Source organism: Pongo abelii, chromosome 5 (assembly GCF_028885655.2).
Source record: "Pongo abelii isolate AG06213 chromosome 5, NHGRI_mPonAbe1-v2.0_pri, whole genome shotgun sequence".
Taxonomy (NCBI): Eukaryota; Metazoa; Chordata; class Mammalia; order Primates; family Hominidae; genus Pongo; species Pongo abelii.
The window spans coordinates 44,533,740-44,553,246 of record NC_071990.2 but is presented as its reverse complement, the minus strand read 5'-3'; the positions used below and the strand labels follow the sequence as shown (position 1 = coordinate 44,553,246).

Below are 19,507 nucleotides of genomic sequence, written 5' to 3'. Positions count from 1 at the left end.
TTCCTGCCTCAGCCTTCCAGGTAGCTGAGACTACCCACACCTTGTTCCCAGCTACTTGGGAGGCTGAGGTGGGAAAATCATTTTGCCCAGGAATTTAAGGCCACAGTGAGCTGTGATTGCACCACTGCACTCCAGGCAACAGAGTGAGACCCTGTCTTAAAAAAAGAAGGGAGAAAGTGTCAGATGGTGATGAGGTCTGGGGGGAAAATAGAGAATGGGGATCAGGAGTGTGGATGGTGGCATTCCCTCACCAAGAGGTGACATGTGAGCAGGGAGCTGGGAGGTGAGGATGTGACCCATGTGGAAATCTGAGGGAAAAGCATTCCAGCCTGAGGGAACAATCAATGCAGAGGCCGTGAGGTGGCCAGTGCCACTGCGCAGTGAGCTGGGATAGGGGCAGGTGATGAGGTTGGAGAGCGGGGTCAGACAAACAATATGCTTATTAAAACAAATTGTACAGCACCTGCCTCAAGCCTCAGCTGAAGCTGAAAATTGGCACCTCAAAGCAGGAGGAAGCCAAGAGATGGAGGAAAGCCCTCCTTCCCTACCAGAATGAGTCCACCTCAGACAGCCAGACTTTGGACCTCTGCCTCTGTTCCTAGATCTCTGTTGCTAGATGAAGGAAAGGGCCTCAGGGGACCCATCTTCAAATCAAGGGCTCCCTGGCTACCAAATTCTGTCTAGTAAAAATTATTCGAGCAGCGTGGGCCCGCCTGGCATCATTTTCTGCAGTTTCTCATTCTAATTAAGGCACTGATGATTTGCTGGTAAGGCACTGGTGAGGGCTTGAAGGGACCCAATCCCCGGTGCCTGGCCCCTCACTGCTTGCAAAGCAGCATCCTGGCCACTGGGGCAGTAGCCTCTGTTCAGCAGTGCTCACCATAGGCCCAGGTTCAAGCTCTTCCGCGGGCGCCAAGATGAGTTGTGGCACCCCTGATTTATTGATGAGTTAACAGAGCTTCGAGATGTTCATCCTGGGTAACCAACTAGCAGTCCTCGGCAGAGCTGAAATCAAAGCTACCCTTTGAAACCCCCGCCACCCTGGCTGCCTGTCCCTTCCTGAAGGCCAATTTCTTTTTTTTACTAGCCGTCTCTCTGGTCTGTCCTTCTCGCCCTCCAGGAGGTCTGGGGCCCCAACCACATCTTGTCGCGCCAGGGCTGCAAGGGAGTTTGGCACAGGGCATGGACTGTGTGAAGGAGCGCTGTGTTGGCTGGAACCTTCCTGCGTCTGGTACCAGACCTTCAGCTGGGGGAAAGGTGGAAGGTGCCCTCCCGCAGGGCCTAAGGTCAACAGGAGGCCTCACGGGAGTTCCAGTGACTTCTACAGGTGCCTTGTAGAAGGTGCGTCCACCCTCCTCATCTTCCACAGACGCCTTTCCTGGACCAGCTCCCTGTCCATTGCCACACAAAAGCTACCAAAAGAGCACAAGCACTCCAGATCAGCAGCCCTGCCCGACCCTCGCCTCCCGCAGAAAGCCCACCCGTTCCTAGACACGTCCCACGGAAGCACAGGGCATAGCGCAAGGCCACAGTCCCACCAGCCCCAAAGCGGCCGCTTCCACGGAACAGTCCTGAGGCCGGGCCTGGCCACCCTGCGCGCGAATGAGCCGCGTGCCTGGCGCGCAGCGGCAGCCGAGGAAGCAGCAGCGCCCCCTCGTCCGAGCCGCGGCGCGCTCGTCCTCCCAGCCCGGCCCGCTCCTAGCAACGCGGGGCGTCCCCAACGACAAAGACCGGGGCCGGCGCGCGGGACTCTGCGTGAGACGAGCGCCGGGGCTCCCGGAGCGGGTGAGGCAACCTCCGGGAGTGGGGACACCCAGCCCCGGTCTCCCTTATCGGGGCCCCCTCAGGCCAGCTGGGCCCGGGATCCCCTCTAGCGTCCTCTGCCCACACTGGCCCGAAGCCCACAGGCGGCCATTGCCTGGGTTGCGTTTTCCGTGGCGGGGAAGCGCCGGTCCGTACCCACGAGAGACCCCAAGCCCTCCACGCGAGGACGCCCCGCGCCTCCTCCCCACCACAGTCACTGTCTGCAAACCGTCTGGCCCGGGGCTGGGGATCCGAGTGAGGCGAGGGGAGGGACTATGGGAAGAAGAGGGGGAAAGTGGGGCATCCGTAGGGCATGGAGGACAGCGGTCCCAAGCCCTGGGGCCCCAGGCTTCTCCCAAAGGCCGTCCGTTCCCATCACCCGAGGGCTGTAATCCCTCCCGCCCTCCCGCGGGTCCGGAAGCTTCCTCATCTCCCTACCTCCCACTGCACTGCCGGTTTCCCTGGGTTACCAAGGAGAAGCCAGCGCCTCTACACCCCCAGGTAGGATGGGGGAGGGACTCCTGGCCTTTGGAGCTGAGCTTCCCTGCTGGGGTGCCTGAGCTGAAGGTAGGGAGGAGGGGTGGGAGCAGACCCGCTGGAGTCCCTTTTGAGACAACAGACCTGAGTGGTCAGGAGTTGGGAGGAGGCTAGCCCAGGGGCTGTGGTAAGTGACCTGGCGGTTTCACCCAGCCCAAGTCCAAGCACGCAGGCCGAGGCTCAGTTGGAGAAAGTTTTTTGCCCTTCCACAAGTGGAATTCCCAACTTGGGAGTGACTTACCCCAAAGTAAGACATGGTGGGCATGAAGGATGTGGAGGTGGGTGTAGACAAAAGCCCAGAGCCCTGAGAACAGAGGAGGGCTCTCCTGAAGGGATCTGGGGTGGGAGCGGCTGAGAAGGCAGTCAGAGCAGTGGGTGCAAAGCCAGCTCCTGGGGAAGTGTCCCAGGCACAGAGGCGCTCTCTGCCCAAAGAGGGCTGGGTGTCTCCACTTCTCCGCTAAGAGGAAGGGAGGAGGGGACAGTTGAGGACCAGAACTGTGATGCACAAGAAGGTGAGAATGTAACCCTACAGCATCTTCCTCGTGTTCCCATTAGGGCAGGTGGAAGGAGCTCCTGCCCAGAATGGTTAGATTTAGCTGGGGACCTGAGGAAGGATGGAGAAGACCCAAGACTTCCTGTGGAGGGAATGTGCCAGGGGCAGGAGAGCACCACCCTACAGCACTCTGTTGGGCTCCTTGCGCCCTCCAAAGGATGCAGGCAGTGGTCCAGCCTTGCGGAAGTCTCCTATGCCCAGCAGTGAACTGGGAGAGTGAGCCTGGACTATTTAGGTCAGCACCAAGGGGATAACCCTGGGCTCCATATTGGTGAACAAGAGAGCTCATGAGCTGGAGAAAGTGGGAGACCCACTGGAAAAGTGCTGTGAATGACTGAGTTGGGAGCAATTTATAAGCAACCCCAGCATCTCATGGAAGTAAGAGCATTAGACAGACACAAACTAAAACCTCAGCTTCTCCACTTACTAGCTAGTGACATTTAGTAAGTTACTTAAGCTTTCTAAGTTTCAGTTTCCTCATTTGTGAAATGGGGACAATAGTGTTAAATAATAATCCTCAATAATTAATTTGAGAATTTAATAAAAATTATGTAGTAAGGCATCTAGCATCTTCACTACAATATCTAACACACATTTTGAGTGCTGGCTCTGGGCCCAGCCCTATATGAAATGTCTCACACACATTAGCTCCTTAATCTTCTGGGTAATCCTATGAAATAGATACTATTAAGTACTGTCCACACGTTATAGATGAAGAAACTGAGGCAAGTGGGGACCTGCCCAAGGTTGCACAGATACTGGGGGGCACCGTGGAGATTTGACTTGAGGCAGCAGCACAACTCCTGAGTACTTAGCCAGCTGCTGTCCTGCCTCCTGCTATGTACATGCTATTGAAGGCCTAGAGCTCTCAATAAATCATAGCTATATATAGCCAAGGGTATGGTTCCCAGAACACCTGTCCACCAGATTCAAGCCATCAGAAATGAGGACAACCCTGGCCAAACTGGAGCATCTTGTCACTTTCTATTACCTGTGCTTGGGCATGGAAAGAGCAGTCCTTCACACCCAGTCCTTTGAGTTAATGGCCTGGTATGGACGTTGTTCCCTGTGTGTGATTTCAGGACCCTGGACCCTGGTCCTGAGGATGCAGAGTAGGGGCCCAGGGGAGGAGGATTGGCCTTTCCCTAGGGACTGTGGTCCCGGGTTAGAGACACAACCATGTGAAGCCAAACAAGCTGGTGAGGCAGGCCCCAGAGAAGTGAAAGTCCACTGCATGTGTCCCCACTCTCCCGCTTTCCCCCTCTGAGAGCATAGCACATCCTTGGATGGAGACACCAGGTGGTGGCACAAGACGTACCCACTCCTGGTGGCCCTGACCTCTCTAGAATGTCAGGATTCCTGCCCTGCCCATATTCAAGACTGGAGTCTTGAAAGTGCTCCTGGTCTTCAAACTCTGGGATTCTCTGACTGGCCCGACAGGTTACCCAGGGAAAGAAAGCTCCAGAGAGGAAGGTGACTCTTCAGCCATCTCCAGGACTGCCGTCTGTGGGTCCTTGGGGACTGTCCATGTGCCCAGGGCCCCCAGCTATTGGGTATCCACCCATCCCTGCAGGCTCCCAGGGAAGATAGTGCCACCTACTCGCACCCTCAGCTGCAGGCTGGTGACTGCCAGGCCAGACTAAGACCAACCTGTGAAACAGGCAGAGCTCTCTCAGACTCCTGTCTTCTTCTCCTGTGCCCACTCCCCACCTCCTCTCCTCTCTGTAGTTATTCTCCTTGCCTCCTTTCTTTTTCTTTCTTTCTTTTTTTTTTATTTTTATTTTTATTTTTTTTGAGACAGAGTTTTGCTCTTATTGCCCAGGCTGGAGTGTAGTGACACAATCTCGGCTTACTGCAACCTCTGCCTCCTGGGTTCACCCTTCATTTTTTTCCCCTAATTATCTTATAAACCACCTCTTTCAGCCTCTCAAGTAGCTGGGATTACAGGCATGTGCCATCATGCCTGGCTAATTTTTGTATTTTTAGTAGAGACGGGGTTTCACCATGTTGATCAGGCTGGTCTTGAACTCTTGACCTCAGGTAATCCACCCTCCTCGACCTCCCAAAGTGCTGAGATTACAGGCATGAGCCACCATACCCCACCTCCCTTGTCCCCTTTCTAACTTTGCTTTTTGTATCTGAAACTCATTCACACTAAGGTGTGGAATATATATATCCGATATCTTATATATAGTAATGTGTATTATATATGTAATTTCTGCACACTTAAACTGTCAGAAACAATATATTACAACTTCTACTTTTTAAAAAGTTTGCTATATTAGGCTGGGTGCAGTGGCTCATGCCTGTAATCTCAGCACTTTGGGAGGCCAAGGCGGGCAGATCACCTGAGGTCGAGAGTTCAAGACCAGCCTGACCAACATGGAGAAACCCCGTCTCTACTAAAAATAAAAAATTAGCCAGCCGTGGTGGTGCATGCCTGTAATCCCAGCTACTCGGGAGGCTGAGACAGGAGAATCACTTGAATCCGGGATGCAGAGGTTGCGGTGAGCCGAGATTGCGCCATGGCACTCCAGCCTGGGCAACAAGAGTGAAACTCTGTCTCAAAAAAAAAAAAGTTTGCTACATTAGTGTCAGTATACATTTTATGATTTACTATGCTTTTGTTTGACCTAAAATGATGAGATGTGTTTTTAAAAAGCAGTTCAAGGTTAACATATGGATATAGGCACACAAGTATTGATATTAAATTTTGTTTCATTTAGGGGGAAAATGCATTTACCGTAACAGGGATGAAAACTGTACATTAGGGCCCTGAAATTCCCCTAGTGGAGTGCCAAAGGCCTGGGAGCGCTCTCAGCCCAGGGTGGCCCTCTCCACTTCCCAAGGAGCAAGAATATGCTTCTTCTTTCCTAGTGGAGGGCAGGAACAGTGAGGGGAGGGGGACATACTGAGTGACTGTGGAGGGGTAGTGTATTGTGGCTAGAGGTAGGAGACCTGCCGTCAGACGCTGGCCCCAGCTCTCATAGGTGTTTCAGGGCCAGTCATTTCCTGTTTCCTCGTTTCTTCATCTGTAAAATGGGGATAAGGAAGCCTATCCTAGCTCCATTATAGGGTGGTTGAAGAGTCACATGAGAAGATTTTTTTTATTTTTTAGAGACGGCATCTCACTATGTTGGCCAGGTTGGTCTTGAATTCTTGGCCTCAAGCAATCCTCCCGCCTTGGCCTCCCAAAGTTCTAGGATTACAGGTGTGAGCCACCACACCCAGCTTTTTTTTTTTTTTTTTTTTAAAGGATAGTTCTGAAAGGACCTTGAAAGGACCTTGTAACTGTTAAGTGCTGGACAGTTGTAAGGTGCTGATACTGTCTCAGCCCTGGAGAGATGGGGTGTGAGACTAGAGGCTCAATGTAGTCAAGAGAGGCAGAGGCCACAGCAGTGAATCAGGTCCTGTGAGTAATAACCTGGGGGCCTTTGGCCCTTCTCAGCTATCCCATTGAACTCTTTCATCTACTGATTTAGGATTTTTCCCATATTTTCACTCACCAAACTGTGAGCCTTTTGGTCAAAATGGGGCAGGACCTTTTGGTCAAAAGGAGTAGAAACCCAAGTCTTAGCTTTGGCAAAGGGGCTTATTAGAAGGCTGCCAAGTTAGCTCTGAGAGCTGAAGGCACTGCCAAAGAGCCAGACAGCTCTGGGAGCCTCCGGGACTAGGCATGGGGATTGAAGATACCAGGATGCTGTCTCTGTCTATCGTTTCTGCTGGTCTCCCCCAGGCTTGATTCCCTCCCACCGCAAACAGACCTTGTACGTGTGGAGAGAAATGACTTCCAGCAGCAGGAGATCCAGATCCTTCAAGGACATATGTCCTTCTGTCTCCCTCCACTTGGACAAATCTCAAGAAGGACTCTGATTGGCTTATATCAGATAGCCACCCCCGAACAAGTTGCCCTGACCAATAGATACTCCTTTTGTCCAGAATCTATTATCAGAATCCAGTGGAGCCGCCCCAAACACCAGCTACCTCGCCTAAAGCAGACCTACCACTGGGCTAGAAATTGGAGAGAAAAATGAGGAGGAGACAGCCCCTACACCTCGAGAAGCTCACAGTCTGGTGTGGGTGTGGGGAGAGGGTGGGCAGTCAGGTTACTGGAGTGATGCAGGTACTGGAAAGATGGGGTCTGACAACGGGAGGGGTTGTTTTGGGGTATCAGGGACAAAGAAGCACCTCGCCTTCAGAGAGGAAGTGGTGCTTGAGCTCAGACTCAGAAGACCAGTGATTGTCCCTTTCCCTGGCTGAGATGGTGGGAAAGGCATTTCAGAGGGAACAACTTGAGCAAGGGCTGGGCAGCATGAACTGGGCTGCAGTGTCCCAGATGCAAAGAGGAGCTTATTTCCAACAAGGTGTCCAGCCACGGAGGGCCTTACACACCAAGGTGAGGAGGCTGGATTTTACCCAGTGAGCAGTGGTGAGCCGCTAGAGGGCTTACATGGAGCCTGCCACAGTGGCTGTGTGAAGGCTAGATGTGAAAGAACCATGTATACATATGTAACTTACCTGCACGTTGCGCACATGTACCATAAAACCTAAAGTATAATAATAATAATAATAATAATAATAATAAAAGAAAAAAAAAGAAAATTGAAAAAATAAAATAAAATAAAATTCACATAAAAAAAAAAAAAAAAAAGAAAGAACCAGACTGGATGCCAGAGACCACATGCCCAACAGCTGAAGCTGTGATCCAGACAGACACTGGGGCCCTGAGCTAAGGCGGCAGCAGGAAAGGAGAGGCTGCCTGGGTGGGAGACAGAACTGAATCAGTAACTAGATGGTGGGGTGGGGCAGGAGGGCTTGAAAGAGAGAGAGGTGACTCCCCGGTTTCTGGTGCCAGCGTCTGGATGGATTGAGTTTGAGGGACCTAGGCAGCATCCCAGTGGACTTGAGTCTGGAATGCCGATGTAGGAGAGTCTGGCATTACACCACCACCCCCCAGCCTCACCATCCTGGTAACAGTACCCTCTGCTTCTCCTGGGACGTCACAACTGGGAAACCCCACCTGGAAGAGGTGAAAGCTAGAACCCATCAGCAGGAATGAGTGGACGACCATGGCGGAATTCTGAGGGACCTTGGCACGTGAGGGATGGGCAGAGGGAGAGAAGTCTGTGGTGAAGACTTTTGGAAAAAGAATGGTCGGAAAGTAGGAGGAGAGCCAAGACAGTGGCACTCCAAGGGGTGTCCCCCAAGGGCAGGGGTCAGAAGGTGGCCTGCCAAGGGAGGAGCCATACTCCGTATCCTCCTCATAACAGTGACAGTGGGGCAGCAAGGAGTTAGTTTTGCTCGTTATCCTTTTAAATATACTTTGTTTTCTATTTTGTTAGTTTAAAAAGTAGATTTTTTAAAACACTTAGAACTAAAATCCTTCTTAGAAGAATCTTGTGTGTCTGGTAATAATTTGCCTGCCAAAATATTTTTGTGATATCCATTTTTAAAAAATCAAGAGATGATTAACTAAAAATTATCAACTCTGATCTTATGCAGTTAATTTTTTCAACATTTGCCTTAAAATGACATCAGGCCTTATGGTATGGATGTTCCTATGAAGGCTGAAGGTAGTAGGGGCTCATTTTTATACCAGCCATGCACACGGCAGCTGTGTGATATGGAGCGAGGCCCTGCCCCTTCCTTCTGAGAAGTTGGTTCAGGGCCCTGGAACATGCCCCGATGGGTCCTGCTGTGTCATGCCCAGAGGCAGGCTGCAGGCACGAAACAGCAGCAAGAGCAATTAGGACCAGATGGTAGGAAGAACTCCAGGTCCTGAAAGTGAGGTGCTAGACGGTGGGACTAGAGTCACCTGATTGCAGAGGCATCCCGCCTGGCCCCAGGTGGGGTTTCCCAGGTGTGGCTCCCCAGGAGAAGAAGGAGAAGGGACTGCATGCCAGGATGGTGAGGCTGGATGGTGCTGTGAGGAATGACTAAAGAGCCAACTCCAGGGCAATGCACACCAGCAACCTGGGGCTCCCCCTGCCAAGCCTGGTCCTGCTCCCTGGGTGTGGCCCATGGGTGTCCAGGGACATATCTGGGACCAAGGGAAATTATAGAATGTTTTAGGCCAAAACCAAGCAGGAGTTGGGCTAGCCTGTTGCCTCTGACCTTCCTCCATTGCCTCTGTCGTGCTGTCTATGAGCCCCCAACACCACCCTGCCTCCTTGCCCTTCACATTGCTCCTGGAAATAGGGAAGGGCCTCAGAAACTTTGCACTCACCCAAAGATACCATCTCAGGTCAGCACTCAAGAAGCAGGTCTCCTGGATGTGGTCTCTGCAGCCTCAGACCCCTGCCCCTCATAGTACCTTCATTCTCCACACACCCTGTATTCTTTACAATGATCAATATTAAGTGACCATTATCTCAGGGGGATCTCCACTACAGCCCATGTAGGAAGATATTATTATCCAGTTTCACAGATAAGGAAACTGAAGCTCAGATAGGTTAAGTAACTTGGCCAAGGTCACAAAGCACATAACTGGCAAAGCCAGAAATGCAAAGTCAGCCGGTACCGCTAAGCAGCAACCCCCTCCAGCCCTACACTCTGAGATGCCATTAGTCAAAAAGCACTATCTGGTTATTCCACAATTCTGGACACAATCTGTGTGTGAATTTGCATTTTATTTGCATAGGGGATGTCACAATACCTAGATATCTTTCCCGCACTATCCCTCTCCCCACCACCCGCCTCTCAACCAGGCTTTTCCTCCTTGAGATGCCTGGCAGGCTGGGAAGCACCATCTGGTCCCTCCCTCTGCCAAGGACGCCTTTGCTGGTTCAGAGTGTTCCCTCCCACCGGCCACTACCCAGTGCACTGAGTCGTCAGGGTGCACATCTGATGGGAAACTGCCTGGAGGAGGAACTAAGTGCCAGCAGCCCCATTTGGGCTTTCCTCCAGCAGATCTTAGGGCAGGAGTGCAAGGGTGCAGGAATGGGCAAATGGGGGAGGGTCCCCGGACCAAGACACATCCTCTATCTTCTGTCTTCAGCCCCAGATTTAGCTGCCTTCTCGCCTCCCACGCTTGCCCACTGCTGTCTGGAATGCTGGGAGGCTGGGAGAGCTAGAGGAAGACTGGATGGGGAGATGGAAGGGAAGGGACCTGGAGTTTGAGCTCTCAGTGGGAAGGAGGAGAGAAGGGTGCTGGCACCCTGGGCAGGGAATGGGTCTCGTTCCCCTCTCCTTTCTCTCTCAACCTGCACTCTCTGAAACGGTAGCCACATTGAAACGGTAGGCTCAATGTGCCCATTGAGCCATCAAATTTTGAAGATTTCATATGAAAACATAGTATATAAAATGTCGCATTAATAATTTTATATTGATTATATGTTTAAATAACATTTTAGACATACTGGGCTAAATATAAAATTAATTTCATGGTCAGGCACAGTGGTTCACGCCTGTAATCCCAGCACTTTGGGAGGCTGAGGTGGGTGGATCACCTGAGGTCAGGAGTTCAAGACCAGCCTGGCCAACATGGTGAAACCCCGTCTCTACTAAAAATACAAAAATTAGCTGGGTGTAGTGGCAGGCACCTGTAATCCCTGTAATCGGGAGGCTGAGACAGGAGAATCACTTGAATCCTGGAGGCGGAGGTTGCAGTGAGCCAAAATTGTGCCATTGCACTCCAGCCTGGGCAACAAGAGCAAGACAAAAAAAAAAAAAAAAGCTAATTTCACCTGTTTTTCTTTACTTTTTTTTTTTGAGACAGAGTCTTGCTCTATCACCCAGGCTGGAGGGCAGTAGTGCAGTCTCGGCTCACTGCAACCTTTGCTTCCCAGGTTTAAGTGATTGTCATGCCTCAGCCTTCCGAGTAGCTGGGACTACAGGTGCCTGTCACCATGCCCAGCTAATCTGTGTATTTTTAGTAGAGACAGGATTTCACCATGTTGGCCAGGCTGGTCTCAAACTCCTGACCTCAAGTGACCCACCCATGTTGGCCTCCCAAAGTGCTGGGATTACAGGCATGAGCCACCACGCCCAGCCTTGTTTCTCTTTACTTTTTAAAATGTGGGCACTAAAGAAGTTAAAATAGCATATGTGGCTTGCATTTTGGCTTGCATTATATTTCTGTTGGCCAGAGCTGTTCTCAACCCCATCCTACGGATCAGGCAGTTGCTGTTCTATAAAATACTTAGTGCAGGGTCCTGTTATGAGCTGAATGGCTCTTTATTATACCTCTGTCTTTTGGCAATATACACCCCTCACCCTCAGAGGGCCAGTCCAATGTAGGGTTCAGAGCATGAATTTGCAGACTGAATTTAAACCCACCTGTGATATTTCTAAGCTGCATGACATTGGGCAAGTCAATTAGCCTCTCTGTGCTTCAGTTTCCCAGCAGAAATATGGGAATAATACAAGCGCCTATCTGAAAAAGGCTTTTCTGAAAAAGGCTTTTCTGAGGACACATGAATTAATAGGCACAAAGAACTAAAAAGATTGTCTGGCACAGAGCAATTACTATAATTGCTGTAGAGCTATTATCTAAAATTTGGGACTGCTCCTTGCTAGTTTCATGTGTCAGATACTATATTATGCCCTTTGGATGCATTATTTTATCCACTCCTCCAAATAATCCTACTGGAACTGCGACCTTCATTTCTCAGAGGCAGCATCTGAAATTCAGAGAGTTTCAGTAACTTGCCCAAGGCCACACAGATAACCTGGATCTGCTTCACTCCAGGGACTGATCCTTAAGCACTATTCTGTACTACCTCTCTTAGTAAATGCCCACCAAGACCCTCCAAAGTAACACCTCTACCCTCTTCCTTTTGCTCCAGATCCCTCCCTGTTTCAAGGACCTGCCAGTCTGAGAAGCTTCTTGTCATAAGGCCATCCAGGGGCCACCCGCCCCTATATTGCCAGCCTCCAGCATGCAGGATACTGTAACAACATCAGCATTGTTGGACCCCAGCCACTCCTCAGTCTCCACCCAGGACAAGTCCTCCACTGGAGGACACACTTCAAGCACAGGCCCACAGCTCTCAAAGCCTTCAGTCACACCAGTCCCTGCAAAGTCCAGGAACCCACATCCTGGGGCCAATTTCCGTCGCATGCGCCGGATCATTGCTGAGGATCCTGAGTGGTCACTGGCCATCGTGCCCCTCCTCACAGAGCTCTGCATTCAGCACATTATCAGGAACTTCCACAGTGAGTCTGTCCCTGCTTTAGGTGGGAAGGAGAAGGCCAAGAGTGGGGCTAGGTGGGTAGGGACTGTCTGGAGCCAAGACTGCAGAAGCTGGGTCCTGGGGCAGCCCCTGCTCTCCCGTATGGCATCCTCATACGCACTCAACACTTCCCTTCCACCCAGGGCCAAGACAGTTTTTCCTTCCGTTCCCACTGGCAGGTCCCACCAGACTCCCACCCACACTGCACCCTCCATGCCTCTGCCCTCTCCTTGCCTTTTCCACTCTCTCCAGCAAAACCCAGCCTGAGCCATATCTACTTCCTCCTCCAGAAAGCCTTCCCAAGTGAACCGCCCTCCACTCTGATGGAGTCTTCCATGCCATGTAAGGGCTCTTGGTTTGTTCCATATTTTGTGCTCTGTAATATTGATCCTTTCCAAAGAGGGATTGCCAGCCTCTCCTACCAGGTGGGGCGCTGTCTGAGGACAGGGCCATTATTTCATCTACAGCAACTATCGTCACCCAGTCTCATTCATTTTACTTGTTTATTGTCAGCCTCCCCTCACTGGAATGTAAACTCCAAAAGGGAAAGCCCTGTTTTGCTTACTCTTATATCTCCAGCACGTGGGACATAGTAGTCTCTCATAGTGGTACCTCCAGTGTCTGGCACATAGTAGGTGCTCAAAAAATTTCTTGTTTTGAAATGGATGAATCAAATAAGATTGGAAGCCTCTGACCTCAGGGATTGTATCCCCCATCAGACCAGGTGATAACTGAGAGTCTTCCTCAGTCTGGGAGCTCCCTGAGAACAGACGCTGAGATGTCCACCTTCAGGCAGGGAACATCCCAAAGCTAAAGGCTGTGTCCCACCCTTTGTTTGAGCCCCCCTGAGAGCAGAGGCTGTCTATCCCCTAAGCAGGGAAGGGTCTTCCCTTTGCCTGGTGCTCCCAGGCAGGCCCAGCCTGAGGCATCATGTTGAGGTGTCCCCCAATACTGTGACCCCCTGCGTTCCTTCCTCTGTTCCCAAAGAAAACCCTATCCTGAAGCAGATGCTCCCGGAACACCAGCAGAGGGTCCTGAACCACCTGCCCCCTGACCTACCACTGGCTGTGACCGCCAACCTGATAGACAGTGAGAACTACTGGCTCCGCTGCTGCATGCATCGCTGGCCCGTGTGCCACGTGGCCCACCATGGCGGCAGCTGGAAACGCATGTTCTTCGAGCGGTACCTGGAGAACCTGCTAAAGCACTTTATCCCAGGCACCACAGACCCTGCGGTGATCCTCGACCTGCTGCCGCTCTGCCGGAATTACGTGCGCAGGGTCCACGTCGATCAGTTCCTTCCGCCGGTGCAGCTCCCGGCCCAGCTCCGGCCGGGCGACCAGTCCGACTCAGGCAGCGAGGGAGAGATGGAGGAGCCCACCGTTGACCACTACCAACTGGGCGATCTGGTAGCTGGCCTGAGCCACCTGGAGGAGCTGGACCTGGTGTACGATGTCAAGGACTGCGGCATGAATTTCGAGTGGAATCTCTTCCTCTTCACCTACCGCGACTGCCACTCCTTGGCAGCCGCCATCAAGGCATGCCACACCCTCAAGGTACTGTCTGCTCCCAGCCTTCCTCCCACCCCTTCTCAGCATCTCTCAGATTCCCTCTCCCCTCCTCTTCCTCCTCTATTATTACCTTCTTCCTATTTCCTTCTCTTTCATTGGCCAAGTGTTTTTTAATGCACCCTGCACCAAGATACACGGTTCTGGGGGTGTAGAGATGAACAAGGCGCTGCTCTCCCAGTTCACCAGTTTGTTTTATTGAACAAACATCTGCACTCCAGGCCCTGTCCTAGGTGCTGAAGATTCAAGGATGAGCAAGATTGTGTCATTTGTGCCCTCTGTAGCTAACAGTCTGATGGGATAAAGGCACTAATCAGCAATCATATAAACATAAAATTGATACTAGAATAGGGTTGCCAGATTTAACAAATAGAAATACAGGACATCCAGTTAAATGTGAATTTCAGGTCCAGGCACGGTGGCTCACGCTTGTAGTCTCCCAGAGACTGAGGAGGCTGAGGTGGGAGAATCCCTTGAGCCTAGGAGTTCAAGCCTGCAGTGAGCTGCAATCACACCACTGCACTCCAGCCTGGGTTATAAAATGAGACCCTGTCTCCAGAAATTTTGAATTTCAGATAAACAGCAAATAATTTTTAGTATAAATATGTCCCGAATATTCCATGGGGCATTCTTATTTATCTGAAACTTATTTTTAACTGGGCATCCTGTACTTTTTTCTGGTACCCCTGAATTGGGATGAATGCTATAAAGAAGAGATACTATTATGAGAGATTATAAAGGAGCGTTTGACCTTGCAAGGGAAGGCTTCCCTGAACAAATGTCACTTACATAGAGATTAGAAGGAGGAGTAGGAGTTACAGTCTCAGAGGGAGGAACGTTCCAGGCAGAGGGAGCAGTGCATACAGGCTCTGTGGGCAGAGTGAACATGGCCAGCTCAAAGAGAAAGAGAAGACTGTGTGGCTGGCGCAGAGTGTGAAGTGGTCAGCCTTGCTGGGTGAAGGAGGCTTTGTCCAGGAGGCTATCTTTATCCTTAGGAGCTCTGGGACACCATCCAAGGGTTTTAGGCAAAAAAGTAGGTACCATTACTGGATTTCACATGTGAAAAGGTCACTCCGTCTGTGAGGGAGGATGGCATGGGCAGGGCAGCAGTGGACATGCAGATTACCTAGGAGATCACTGCCAAATCCAGGTGAGGGTGAGGGTCATTTCAGCGAGGGTAGTGTCTGTGGAGACTCAAAGGAGTGGAAAGTCAAGACATATTTAGGCAGACATATGTCTGGCATGCACTTGGCCACACTGGCATAGGGAGGATCTGAAGGAGAAGGAGGTGAGGTGCAAGACCTCTGGCTTGTGAGGCTGGATGGCTGGAGGGACCATTTGCAGAGACAGGGAATGTGGGAAGAGGATCAGTTTTGAGGGGGAAGAGTGTAAGTTTCAGTTTGAGGCATCTCAAAGAAGGGGTCATTTCGTTAGTTGGGTAGAGGGTCCAAAGCTCAGATGAGAGGTCTGAATTGAATGTGGAAATGTGTGCCGTCTTCATGAAGGTGGCAGTTGCAGCCCTGGATTTGGATGGAGTCTCACAGGGGAGAGCCAAAAGGAAGACAAGAAGAGGCCTGGCATGTGGTCTTAGTGGAAGAAGAAGAGCTTGCCAGGAAGCCAGAGGGAGGAGGAAATGGGGGACATGGCATTGTGTCACAGAGTCAAGGGAGGGGTATGTTTCAAATAGAGGGAGTGAGCAATGGGGTGGAATAGAGCTGAGGACTGGATTTAGTGAACGTGGAGGTCAGTGAGGGGGAGCTATTTCAGTGGAGTGGCAGGAGCAGAGACCAGATAGCAGTGGTTTCTGGGGAGAGCGGGAAGTGAGGAATGGGTGGCGGTGATCAGCTTTTTCAGGAACTTGGCTGCAAAGGGGAAAAGGTACAGCCATAACAGATGAGAGCTTTGGGTTCCTTCAGAATAACTCACATATGTTTAAAACCAGTGTAAGGCTCCATCCAGTTGCAAGAAAGGGGATGAATGTAGAAGAGAGGCACGGGTTCATAGACCAATAAGTCAGTGCTTGGTATCAGGAAAATGACAGGTTCCCATTCAATGGCTGAGAAGACAAGAGGAGAGTTCACCTGCTGAAAGAGGGGGCTCAGCAAGGAGGCCCCTGAATTCTGAGGAGGCTGCAAAAAGCTGAAATAGTTGTTGTAGATTATAAGAGGGTATTTTGGCCAGAGAAATATAGTTAGATTGGCATGCAGCGTTACAAGCCTATTGGTGGTTCCAGCGATAGCAACCAGTCCCATCAGCTGATGTTTTCTATTTTGTCAGTTGCTTGCGCACAGGCATGCAGAAAATAGAGAGTGGGGCTGATCCAGGGTTAGGGCTTTGCCAGAGAGACGCAATGAAAAGAGAAGAGACACAAAAGACTCAGCTGGGTAAGAGGGGTATAAAAGGAGTGAACTGAAGGGTAGGGAGAGAGAGGCCAGACACTCAGAGGTCTCAAGGGAGAGAGAGGGGTGGGACAAGCCAGCGGGAAGGTGAGGGGGAGAGGCTCCCATGGACAATATTCATACTGCCAGCCCCATCCCCTTTCCTTCATTCCTTTATCTCATCCTTTTCCTGCTTCTCCACCTCCCCATGGTCTCCCTGGTTCTTGCCCTGGCAACCTCCTTCAGAGAGGTCCTCTCCTTGCCCTGGTGGATCTTGGCTGGGAGAGGAGGATGCAGTGAGGGGTTGAGGCCTCAGGCAGGCTTGGATTCCAAACCTGTCTCAACTGCCTCAATCACTGTATTACTCTGGGGAAATAATGTAAGCCTCCATTTTCTATCTGTAAAATGGAGAGAACTTTCTCTTCTTCATCGAGATGCTGAAGGTTAGAGATAATGGTTATGAAAGACCCAAGCGGCCGGGCACGGTGGCTCACGCCTTTAATCCCAGCACTTTGGGAGGCTGAGGCGGGTGGATCACGAGGTCAGGAGATCAAGACCATCCTGGCTAACACAGTAAAACCCCGTCTCTACTAAAAATACAAAAAATTAGCCAGGCATGATGGTGGGCACCTGTAGTCCCAGCTACTCAGGAGGCTGAGGCAGGAGAATGGTGTGAACCCGGAAGGTGGAGCTTGCAGTGAGCTGAGATCACGCCACTGCACTCCAGCCTGGGTGACAAAGCGAGACTCCATCTCAAAAAAAAAAAAAAAAAAAAAAGATAAAGAAAAAAGGAAGACCCAAACAGCATACCCAGCATGTAGTAATTGCTCAATAAACAGTGATCTCTTTCCCCCTGCTACCTGCCACCAATTCTACAGTACTCTGCCATGCTGGTAGGCCTGGCCCCCTCCAAGACCCAGCCAGGTGGCCAACACTAGGTGAGCCAAGTTTGCCAAAGATCTAGGTGGGCAGGCTGATTATCCCTGGCTGGCAGGTGCTATAGACCCTCTGCCTGCCCACAGATCTTCAAGCTGACCCGAAGCAAGGTGGATGATGACAAGGCACGCATCATAATTCGAAGCCTTCTGGACCACCCAGTCCTCGAGGAGCTGGACTTGTCACAAAACCTCATTGGGGACCGTGGTGCACGAGGTGCCGCCAAGCTGCTGAGCCACAGCCGCCTGCGTGTGCTAAACCTGGCTAACAACCAGGTGCGTGCGCCCGGTGCCCAGTCCCTGGCTCACGCTCTGGCACACAACACCAACCTCATTTCCCTCAACCTACGTCTCAACTGCATCGAGGATGAGGGTGGCCAGGCTCTTGCCCATGCCTTGCAGACCAACAAGTGCCTCACCACGCTGCATCTTGGTGGCAATGAGCTGTCTGAGCCCACCGCCACACTCCTGTCACAGGTGCTCGCCATCAACACCACACTCACCAGCATCAACCTGTCCTGCAACCACATCGGGCTGGTGAGCCACCTATTCTGGGCTTGTGAGGGTGGGTGTGGAATCCAACTGCCAGGGGTACTTGTGGGATAATTGTGAAGATCACAGACTTTACATACTACATACTGCATCAAGTATGCACACATACTGTGTATCCCAAAGATTATTATTTTTCCTTTAATCCTTACAGTTACCTAAGTAACTGTATATTAACCCTAAGCGTATTTAAACCTAAATATATTTAAGTATATAACTAAGTATATTTAACCCTACTTTCTAGATGGAAAACTACGTCTCAGAGAGGATAGTGAATTGCCCAAGGGCATCAAGTCAGTAGCAAGTGGCAAGGCTATGATTCAAACCCAAGATTGATTGAAAGCCTGAGTCCTTTCTGATAGACTGTGTCTCTAAAACTTTCTTAACCAAGTCTGAGAGTAAGAAATGCAGTTTACGACCAAGCACAGTGGCTCACACCTGTAATCCCAGCACTTTGGGAGGCTGAGGTGGGCGGATCACCTGAGGCCAGGAGTTCGAGACCAGCCTGGCCAACATGGTGAAACCCCATCTCTACTAAAAATACAAAAATCAGCCCGGTGTGGTGGCATGCGCCTGTAACCCCAGCTACTTGGGAGGCTGAGGCAGGAGAATTGCTTGAACCCAGGAGGCGGAGACTGCAGTGAGCCGAGATCGTGCCCTTGCACTCTAGCCTGGGTGACAGTGCGAGACTCCGTCTCAAAAAAAAAAAAAATACAATTTACATGAACACCGACATAAACATAATATTGAAATTTATGACTTGTGATATATGCTGATATTTTCCTTTACATTCCACTCTATTGCATTTTTTAAAATGCTTCTGTGACCCATTAAATTGACTTTGCAACACACTACTGGGTCACAACCACAGAACGGTAGCATTCTGCCTCCCAACATGAAATTCTTTCACACTGGGGCTAGCCCACCCAGCCCAGCAGGGGTTGGAGCTGTGATGACCATTGAGCGGGGCCCTCCATTAGGTCACTGAACCCTCTACTAAACCTCCCCATGAGAACAGCCTTGCTCACCTACACAGGCACATACACGCACACACATGCGCACGCACACACGCACACACACACACAGTTTCTAGAGGGGGTGCTGTTGACTGCAAGTAATAAAAAGCTTAATCAGAAATGGCTTAAGCAGGAGGAATATTCAGTGTCTCCCACAACCAGAATTAGAGGGTTGTAGGGTTGGTAAACCCCTGGGTTCAGTGCCACCCTCTGCTCTGCCCACCCCAGTCTCACGGCCAAGGCCTCTCTAGTGCTTCTCTCAGTCCCAAGATGGCTGCCACAGTTCTGACATCTCATACAGGGACATGCCCAGAGGCAGAAACCAAGAGAACACCTGCTCCCTTTTCTTCTCTTTTCGGAGTGAGGAGAACCTTCCCAGAAGCCACCCTCTCTCAGCTTCCCCCTCACATCTCATTAGATTTGTCCCACACGCCCACGGCTGAACCAAAGGAATGGAATTATCATCATTGCCAGAGATTCATGTTTTTCAAACTAGTAGGGTTGAGAAGTCAATTTAATGGGTATTGGCTACCATTTTTCAAATGGAAAAGAACAGAATATGTCAACATGCATCACAAATAGGTTAAGTATTGTTTTGTGAAACTTTTGTTTTAGTCACATCTACCTGAAAATGTGTAGTATGTGTGTCAGATCCTGGGTAGTGATGTAAGTGACCCCTTCCTTTGCACCCTTCTCCCAGGATGGTGGGAAGCAGCTCCTGGAAGGCATGTCAGACAACAAGACCCTCCTGGAATTTGACTTGCGCCTGTCAGATGTGGCCCAGGAAAGCGAGTACCTCATTGGCCAGGCCCTCTACGCAAACCGAGAAGCAGCCCGCCAGCGGGCCTTGAATCCCAGCCACTTCATGTCAACCATCACTACCAATGGCCCTGAGAACTCTGTGGGATAAAATGACCTGACTTGGATCATGGCCCCAGCCCCATCCCTCATTTCATACCCCTGCCATGCCTGCTTGCAGAGTATCACACTGGTTC

General features: G+C 50.9%; 1 protein-coding gene across 7 annotated transcripts; it reads left to right on the top strand.

Annotated features, from left to right (window-relative positions):
* Positions 1-697: 697 nt before the first annotated feature.
* TCTE1 (t-complex-associated-testis-expressed 1) lies at positions 698-19,438 on the top strand. 7 transcript variants are annotated; one of them, XM_063724815.1, is made up of 6 exons: positions 698-2,304; positions 2,896-3,128; positions 11,680-12,049; positions 13,054-13,622; positions 17,035-17,484; positions 19,213-19,438. In XM_063724815.1, exons 3-6 carry the CDS (start codon positions 11,773-11,775, stop codon positions 19,420-19,422), a joined length of 1,506 nt encoding a protein of 501 aa, XP_063580885.1. In that variant the 5' UTR covers positions 698-2,304; positions 2,896-3,128; positions 11,680-11,772; the 3' UTR covers positions 19,423-19,438. The 7 variants fall into 7 exon arrangements, with proteins under 7 accessions (XP_063580885.1, XP_024103804.3, XP_063580883.1 ...); XM_024248036.3 differs by lacking the exon at positions 2,896-3,128 and having other exon boundaries at positions 698-1,785; XM_063724813.1 differs by lacking the exon at positions 2,896-3,128.
* Positions 19,439-19,507: the final 69 nt, after the last annotated feature.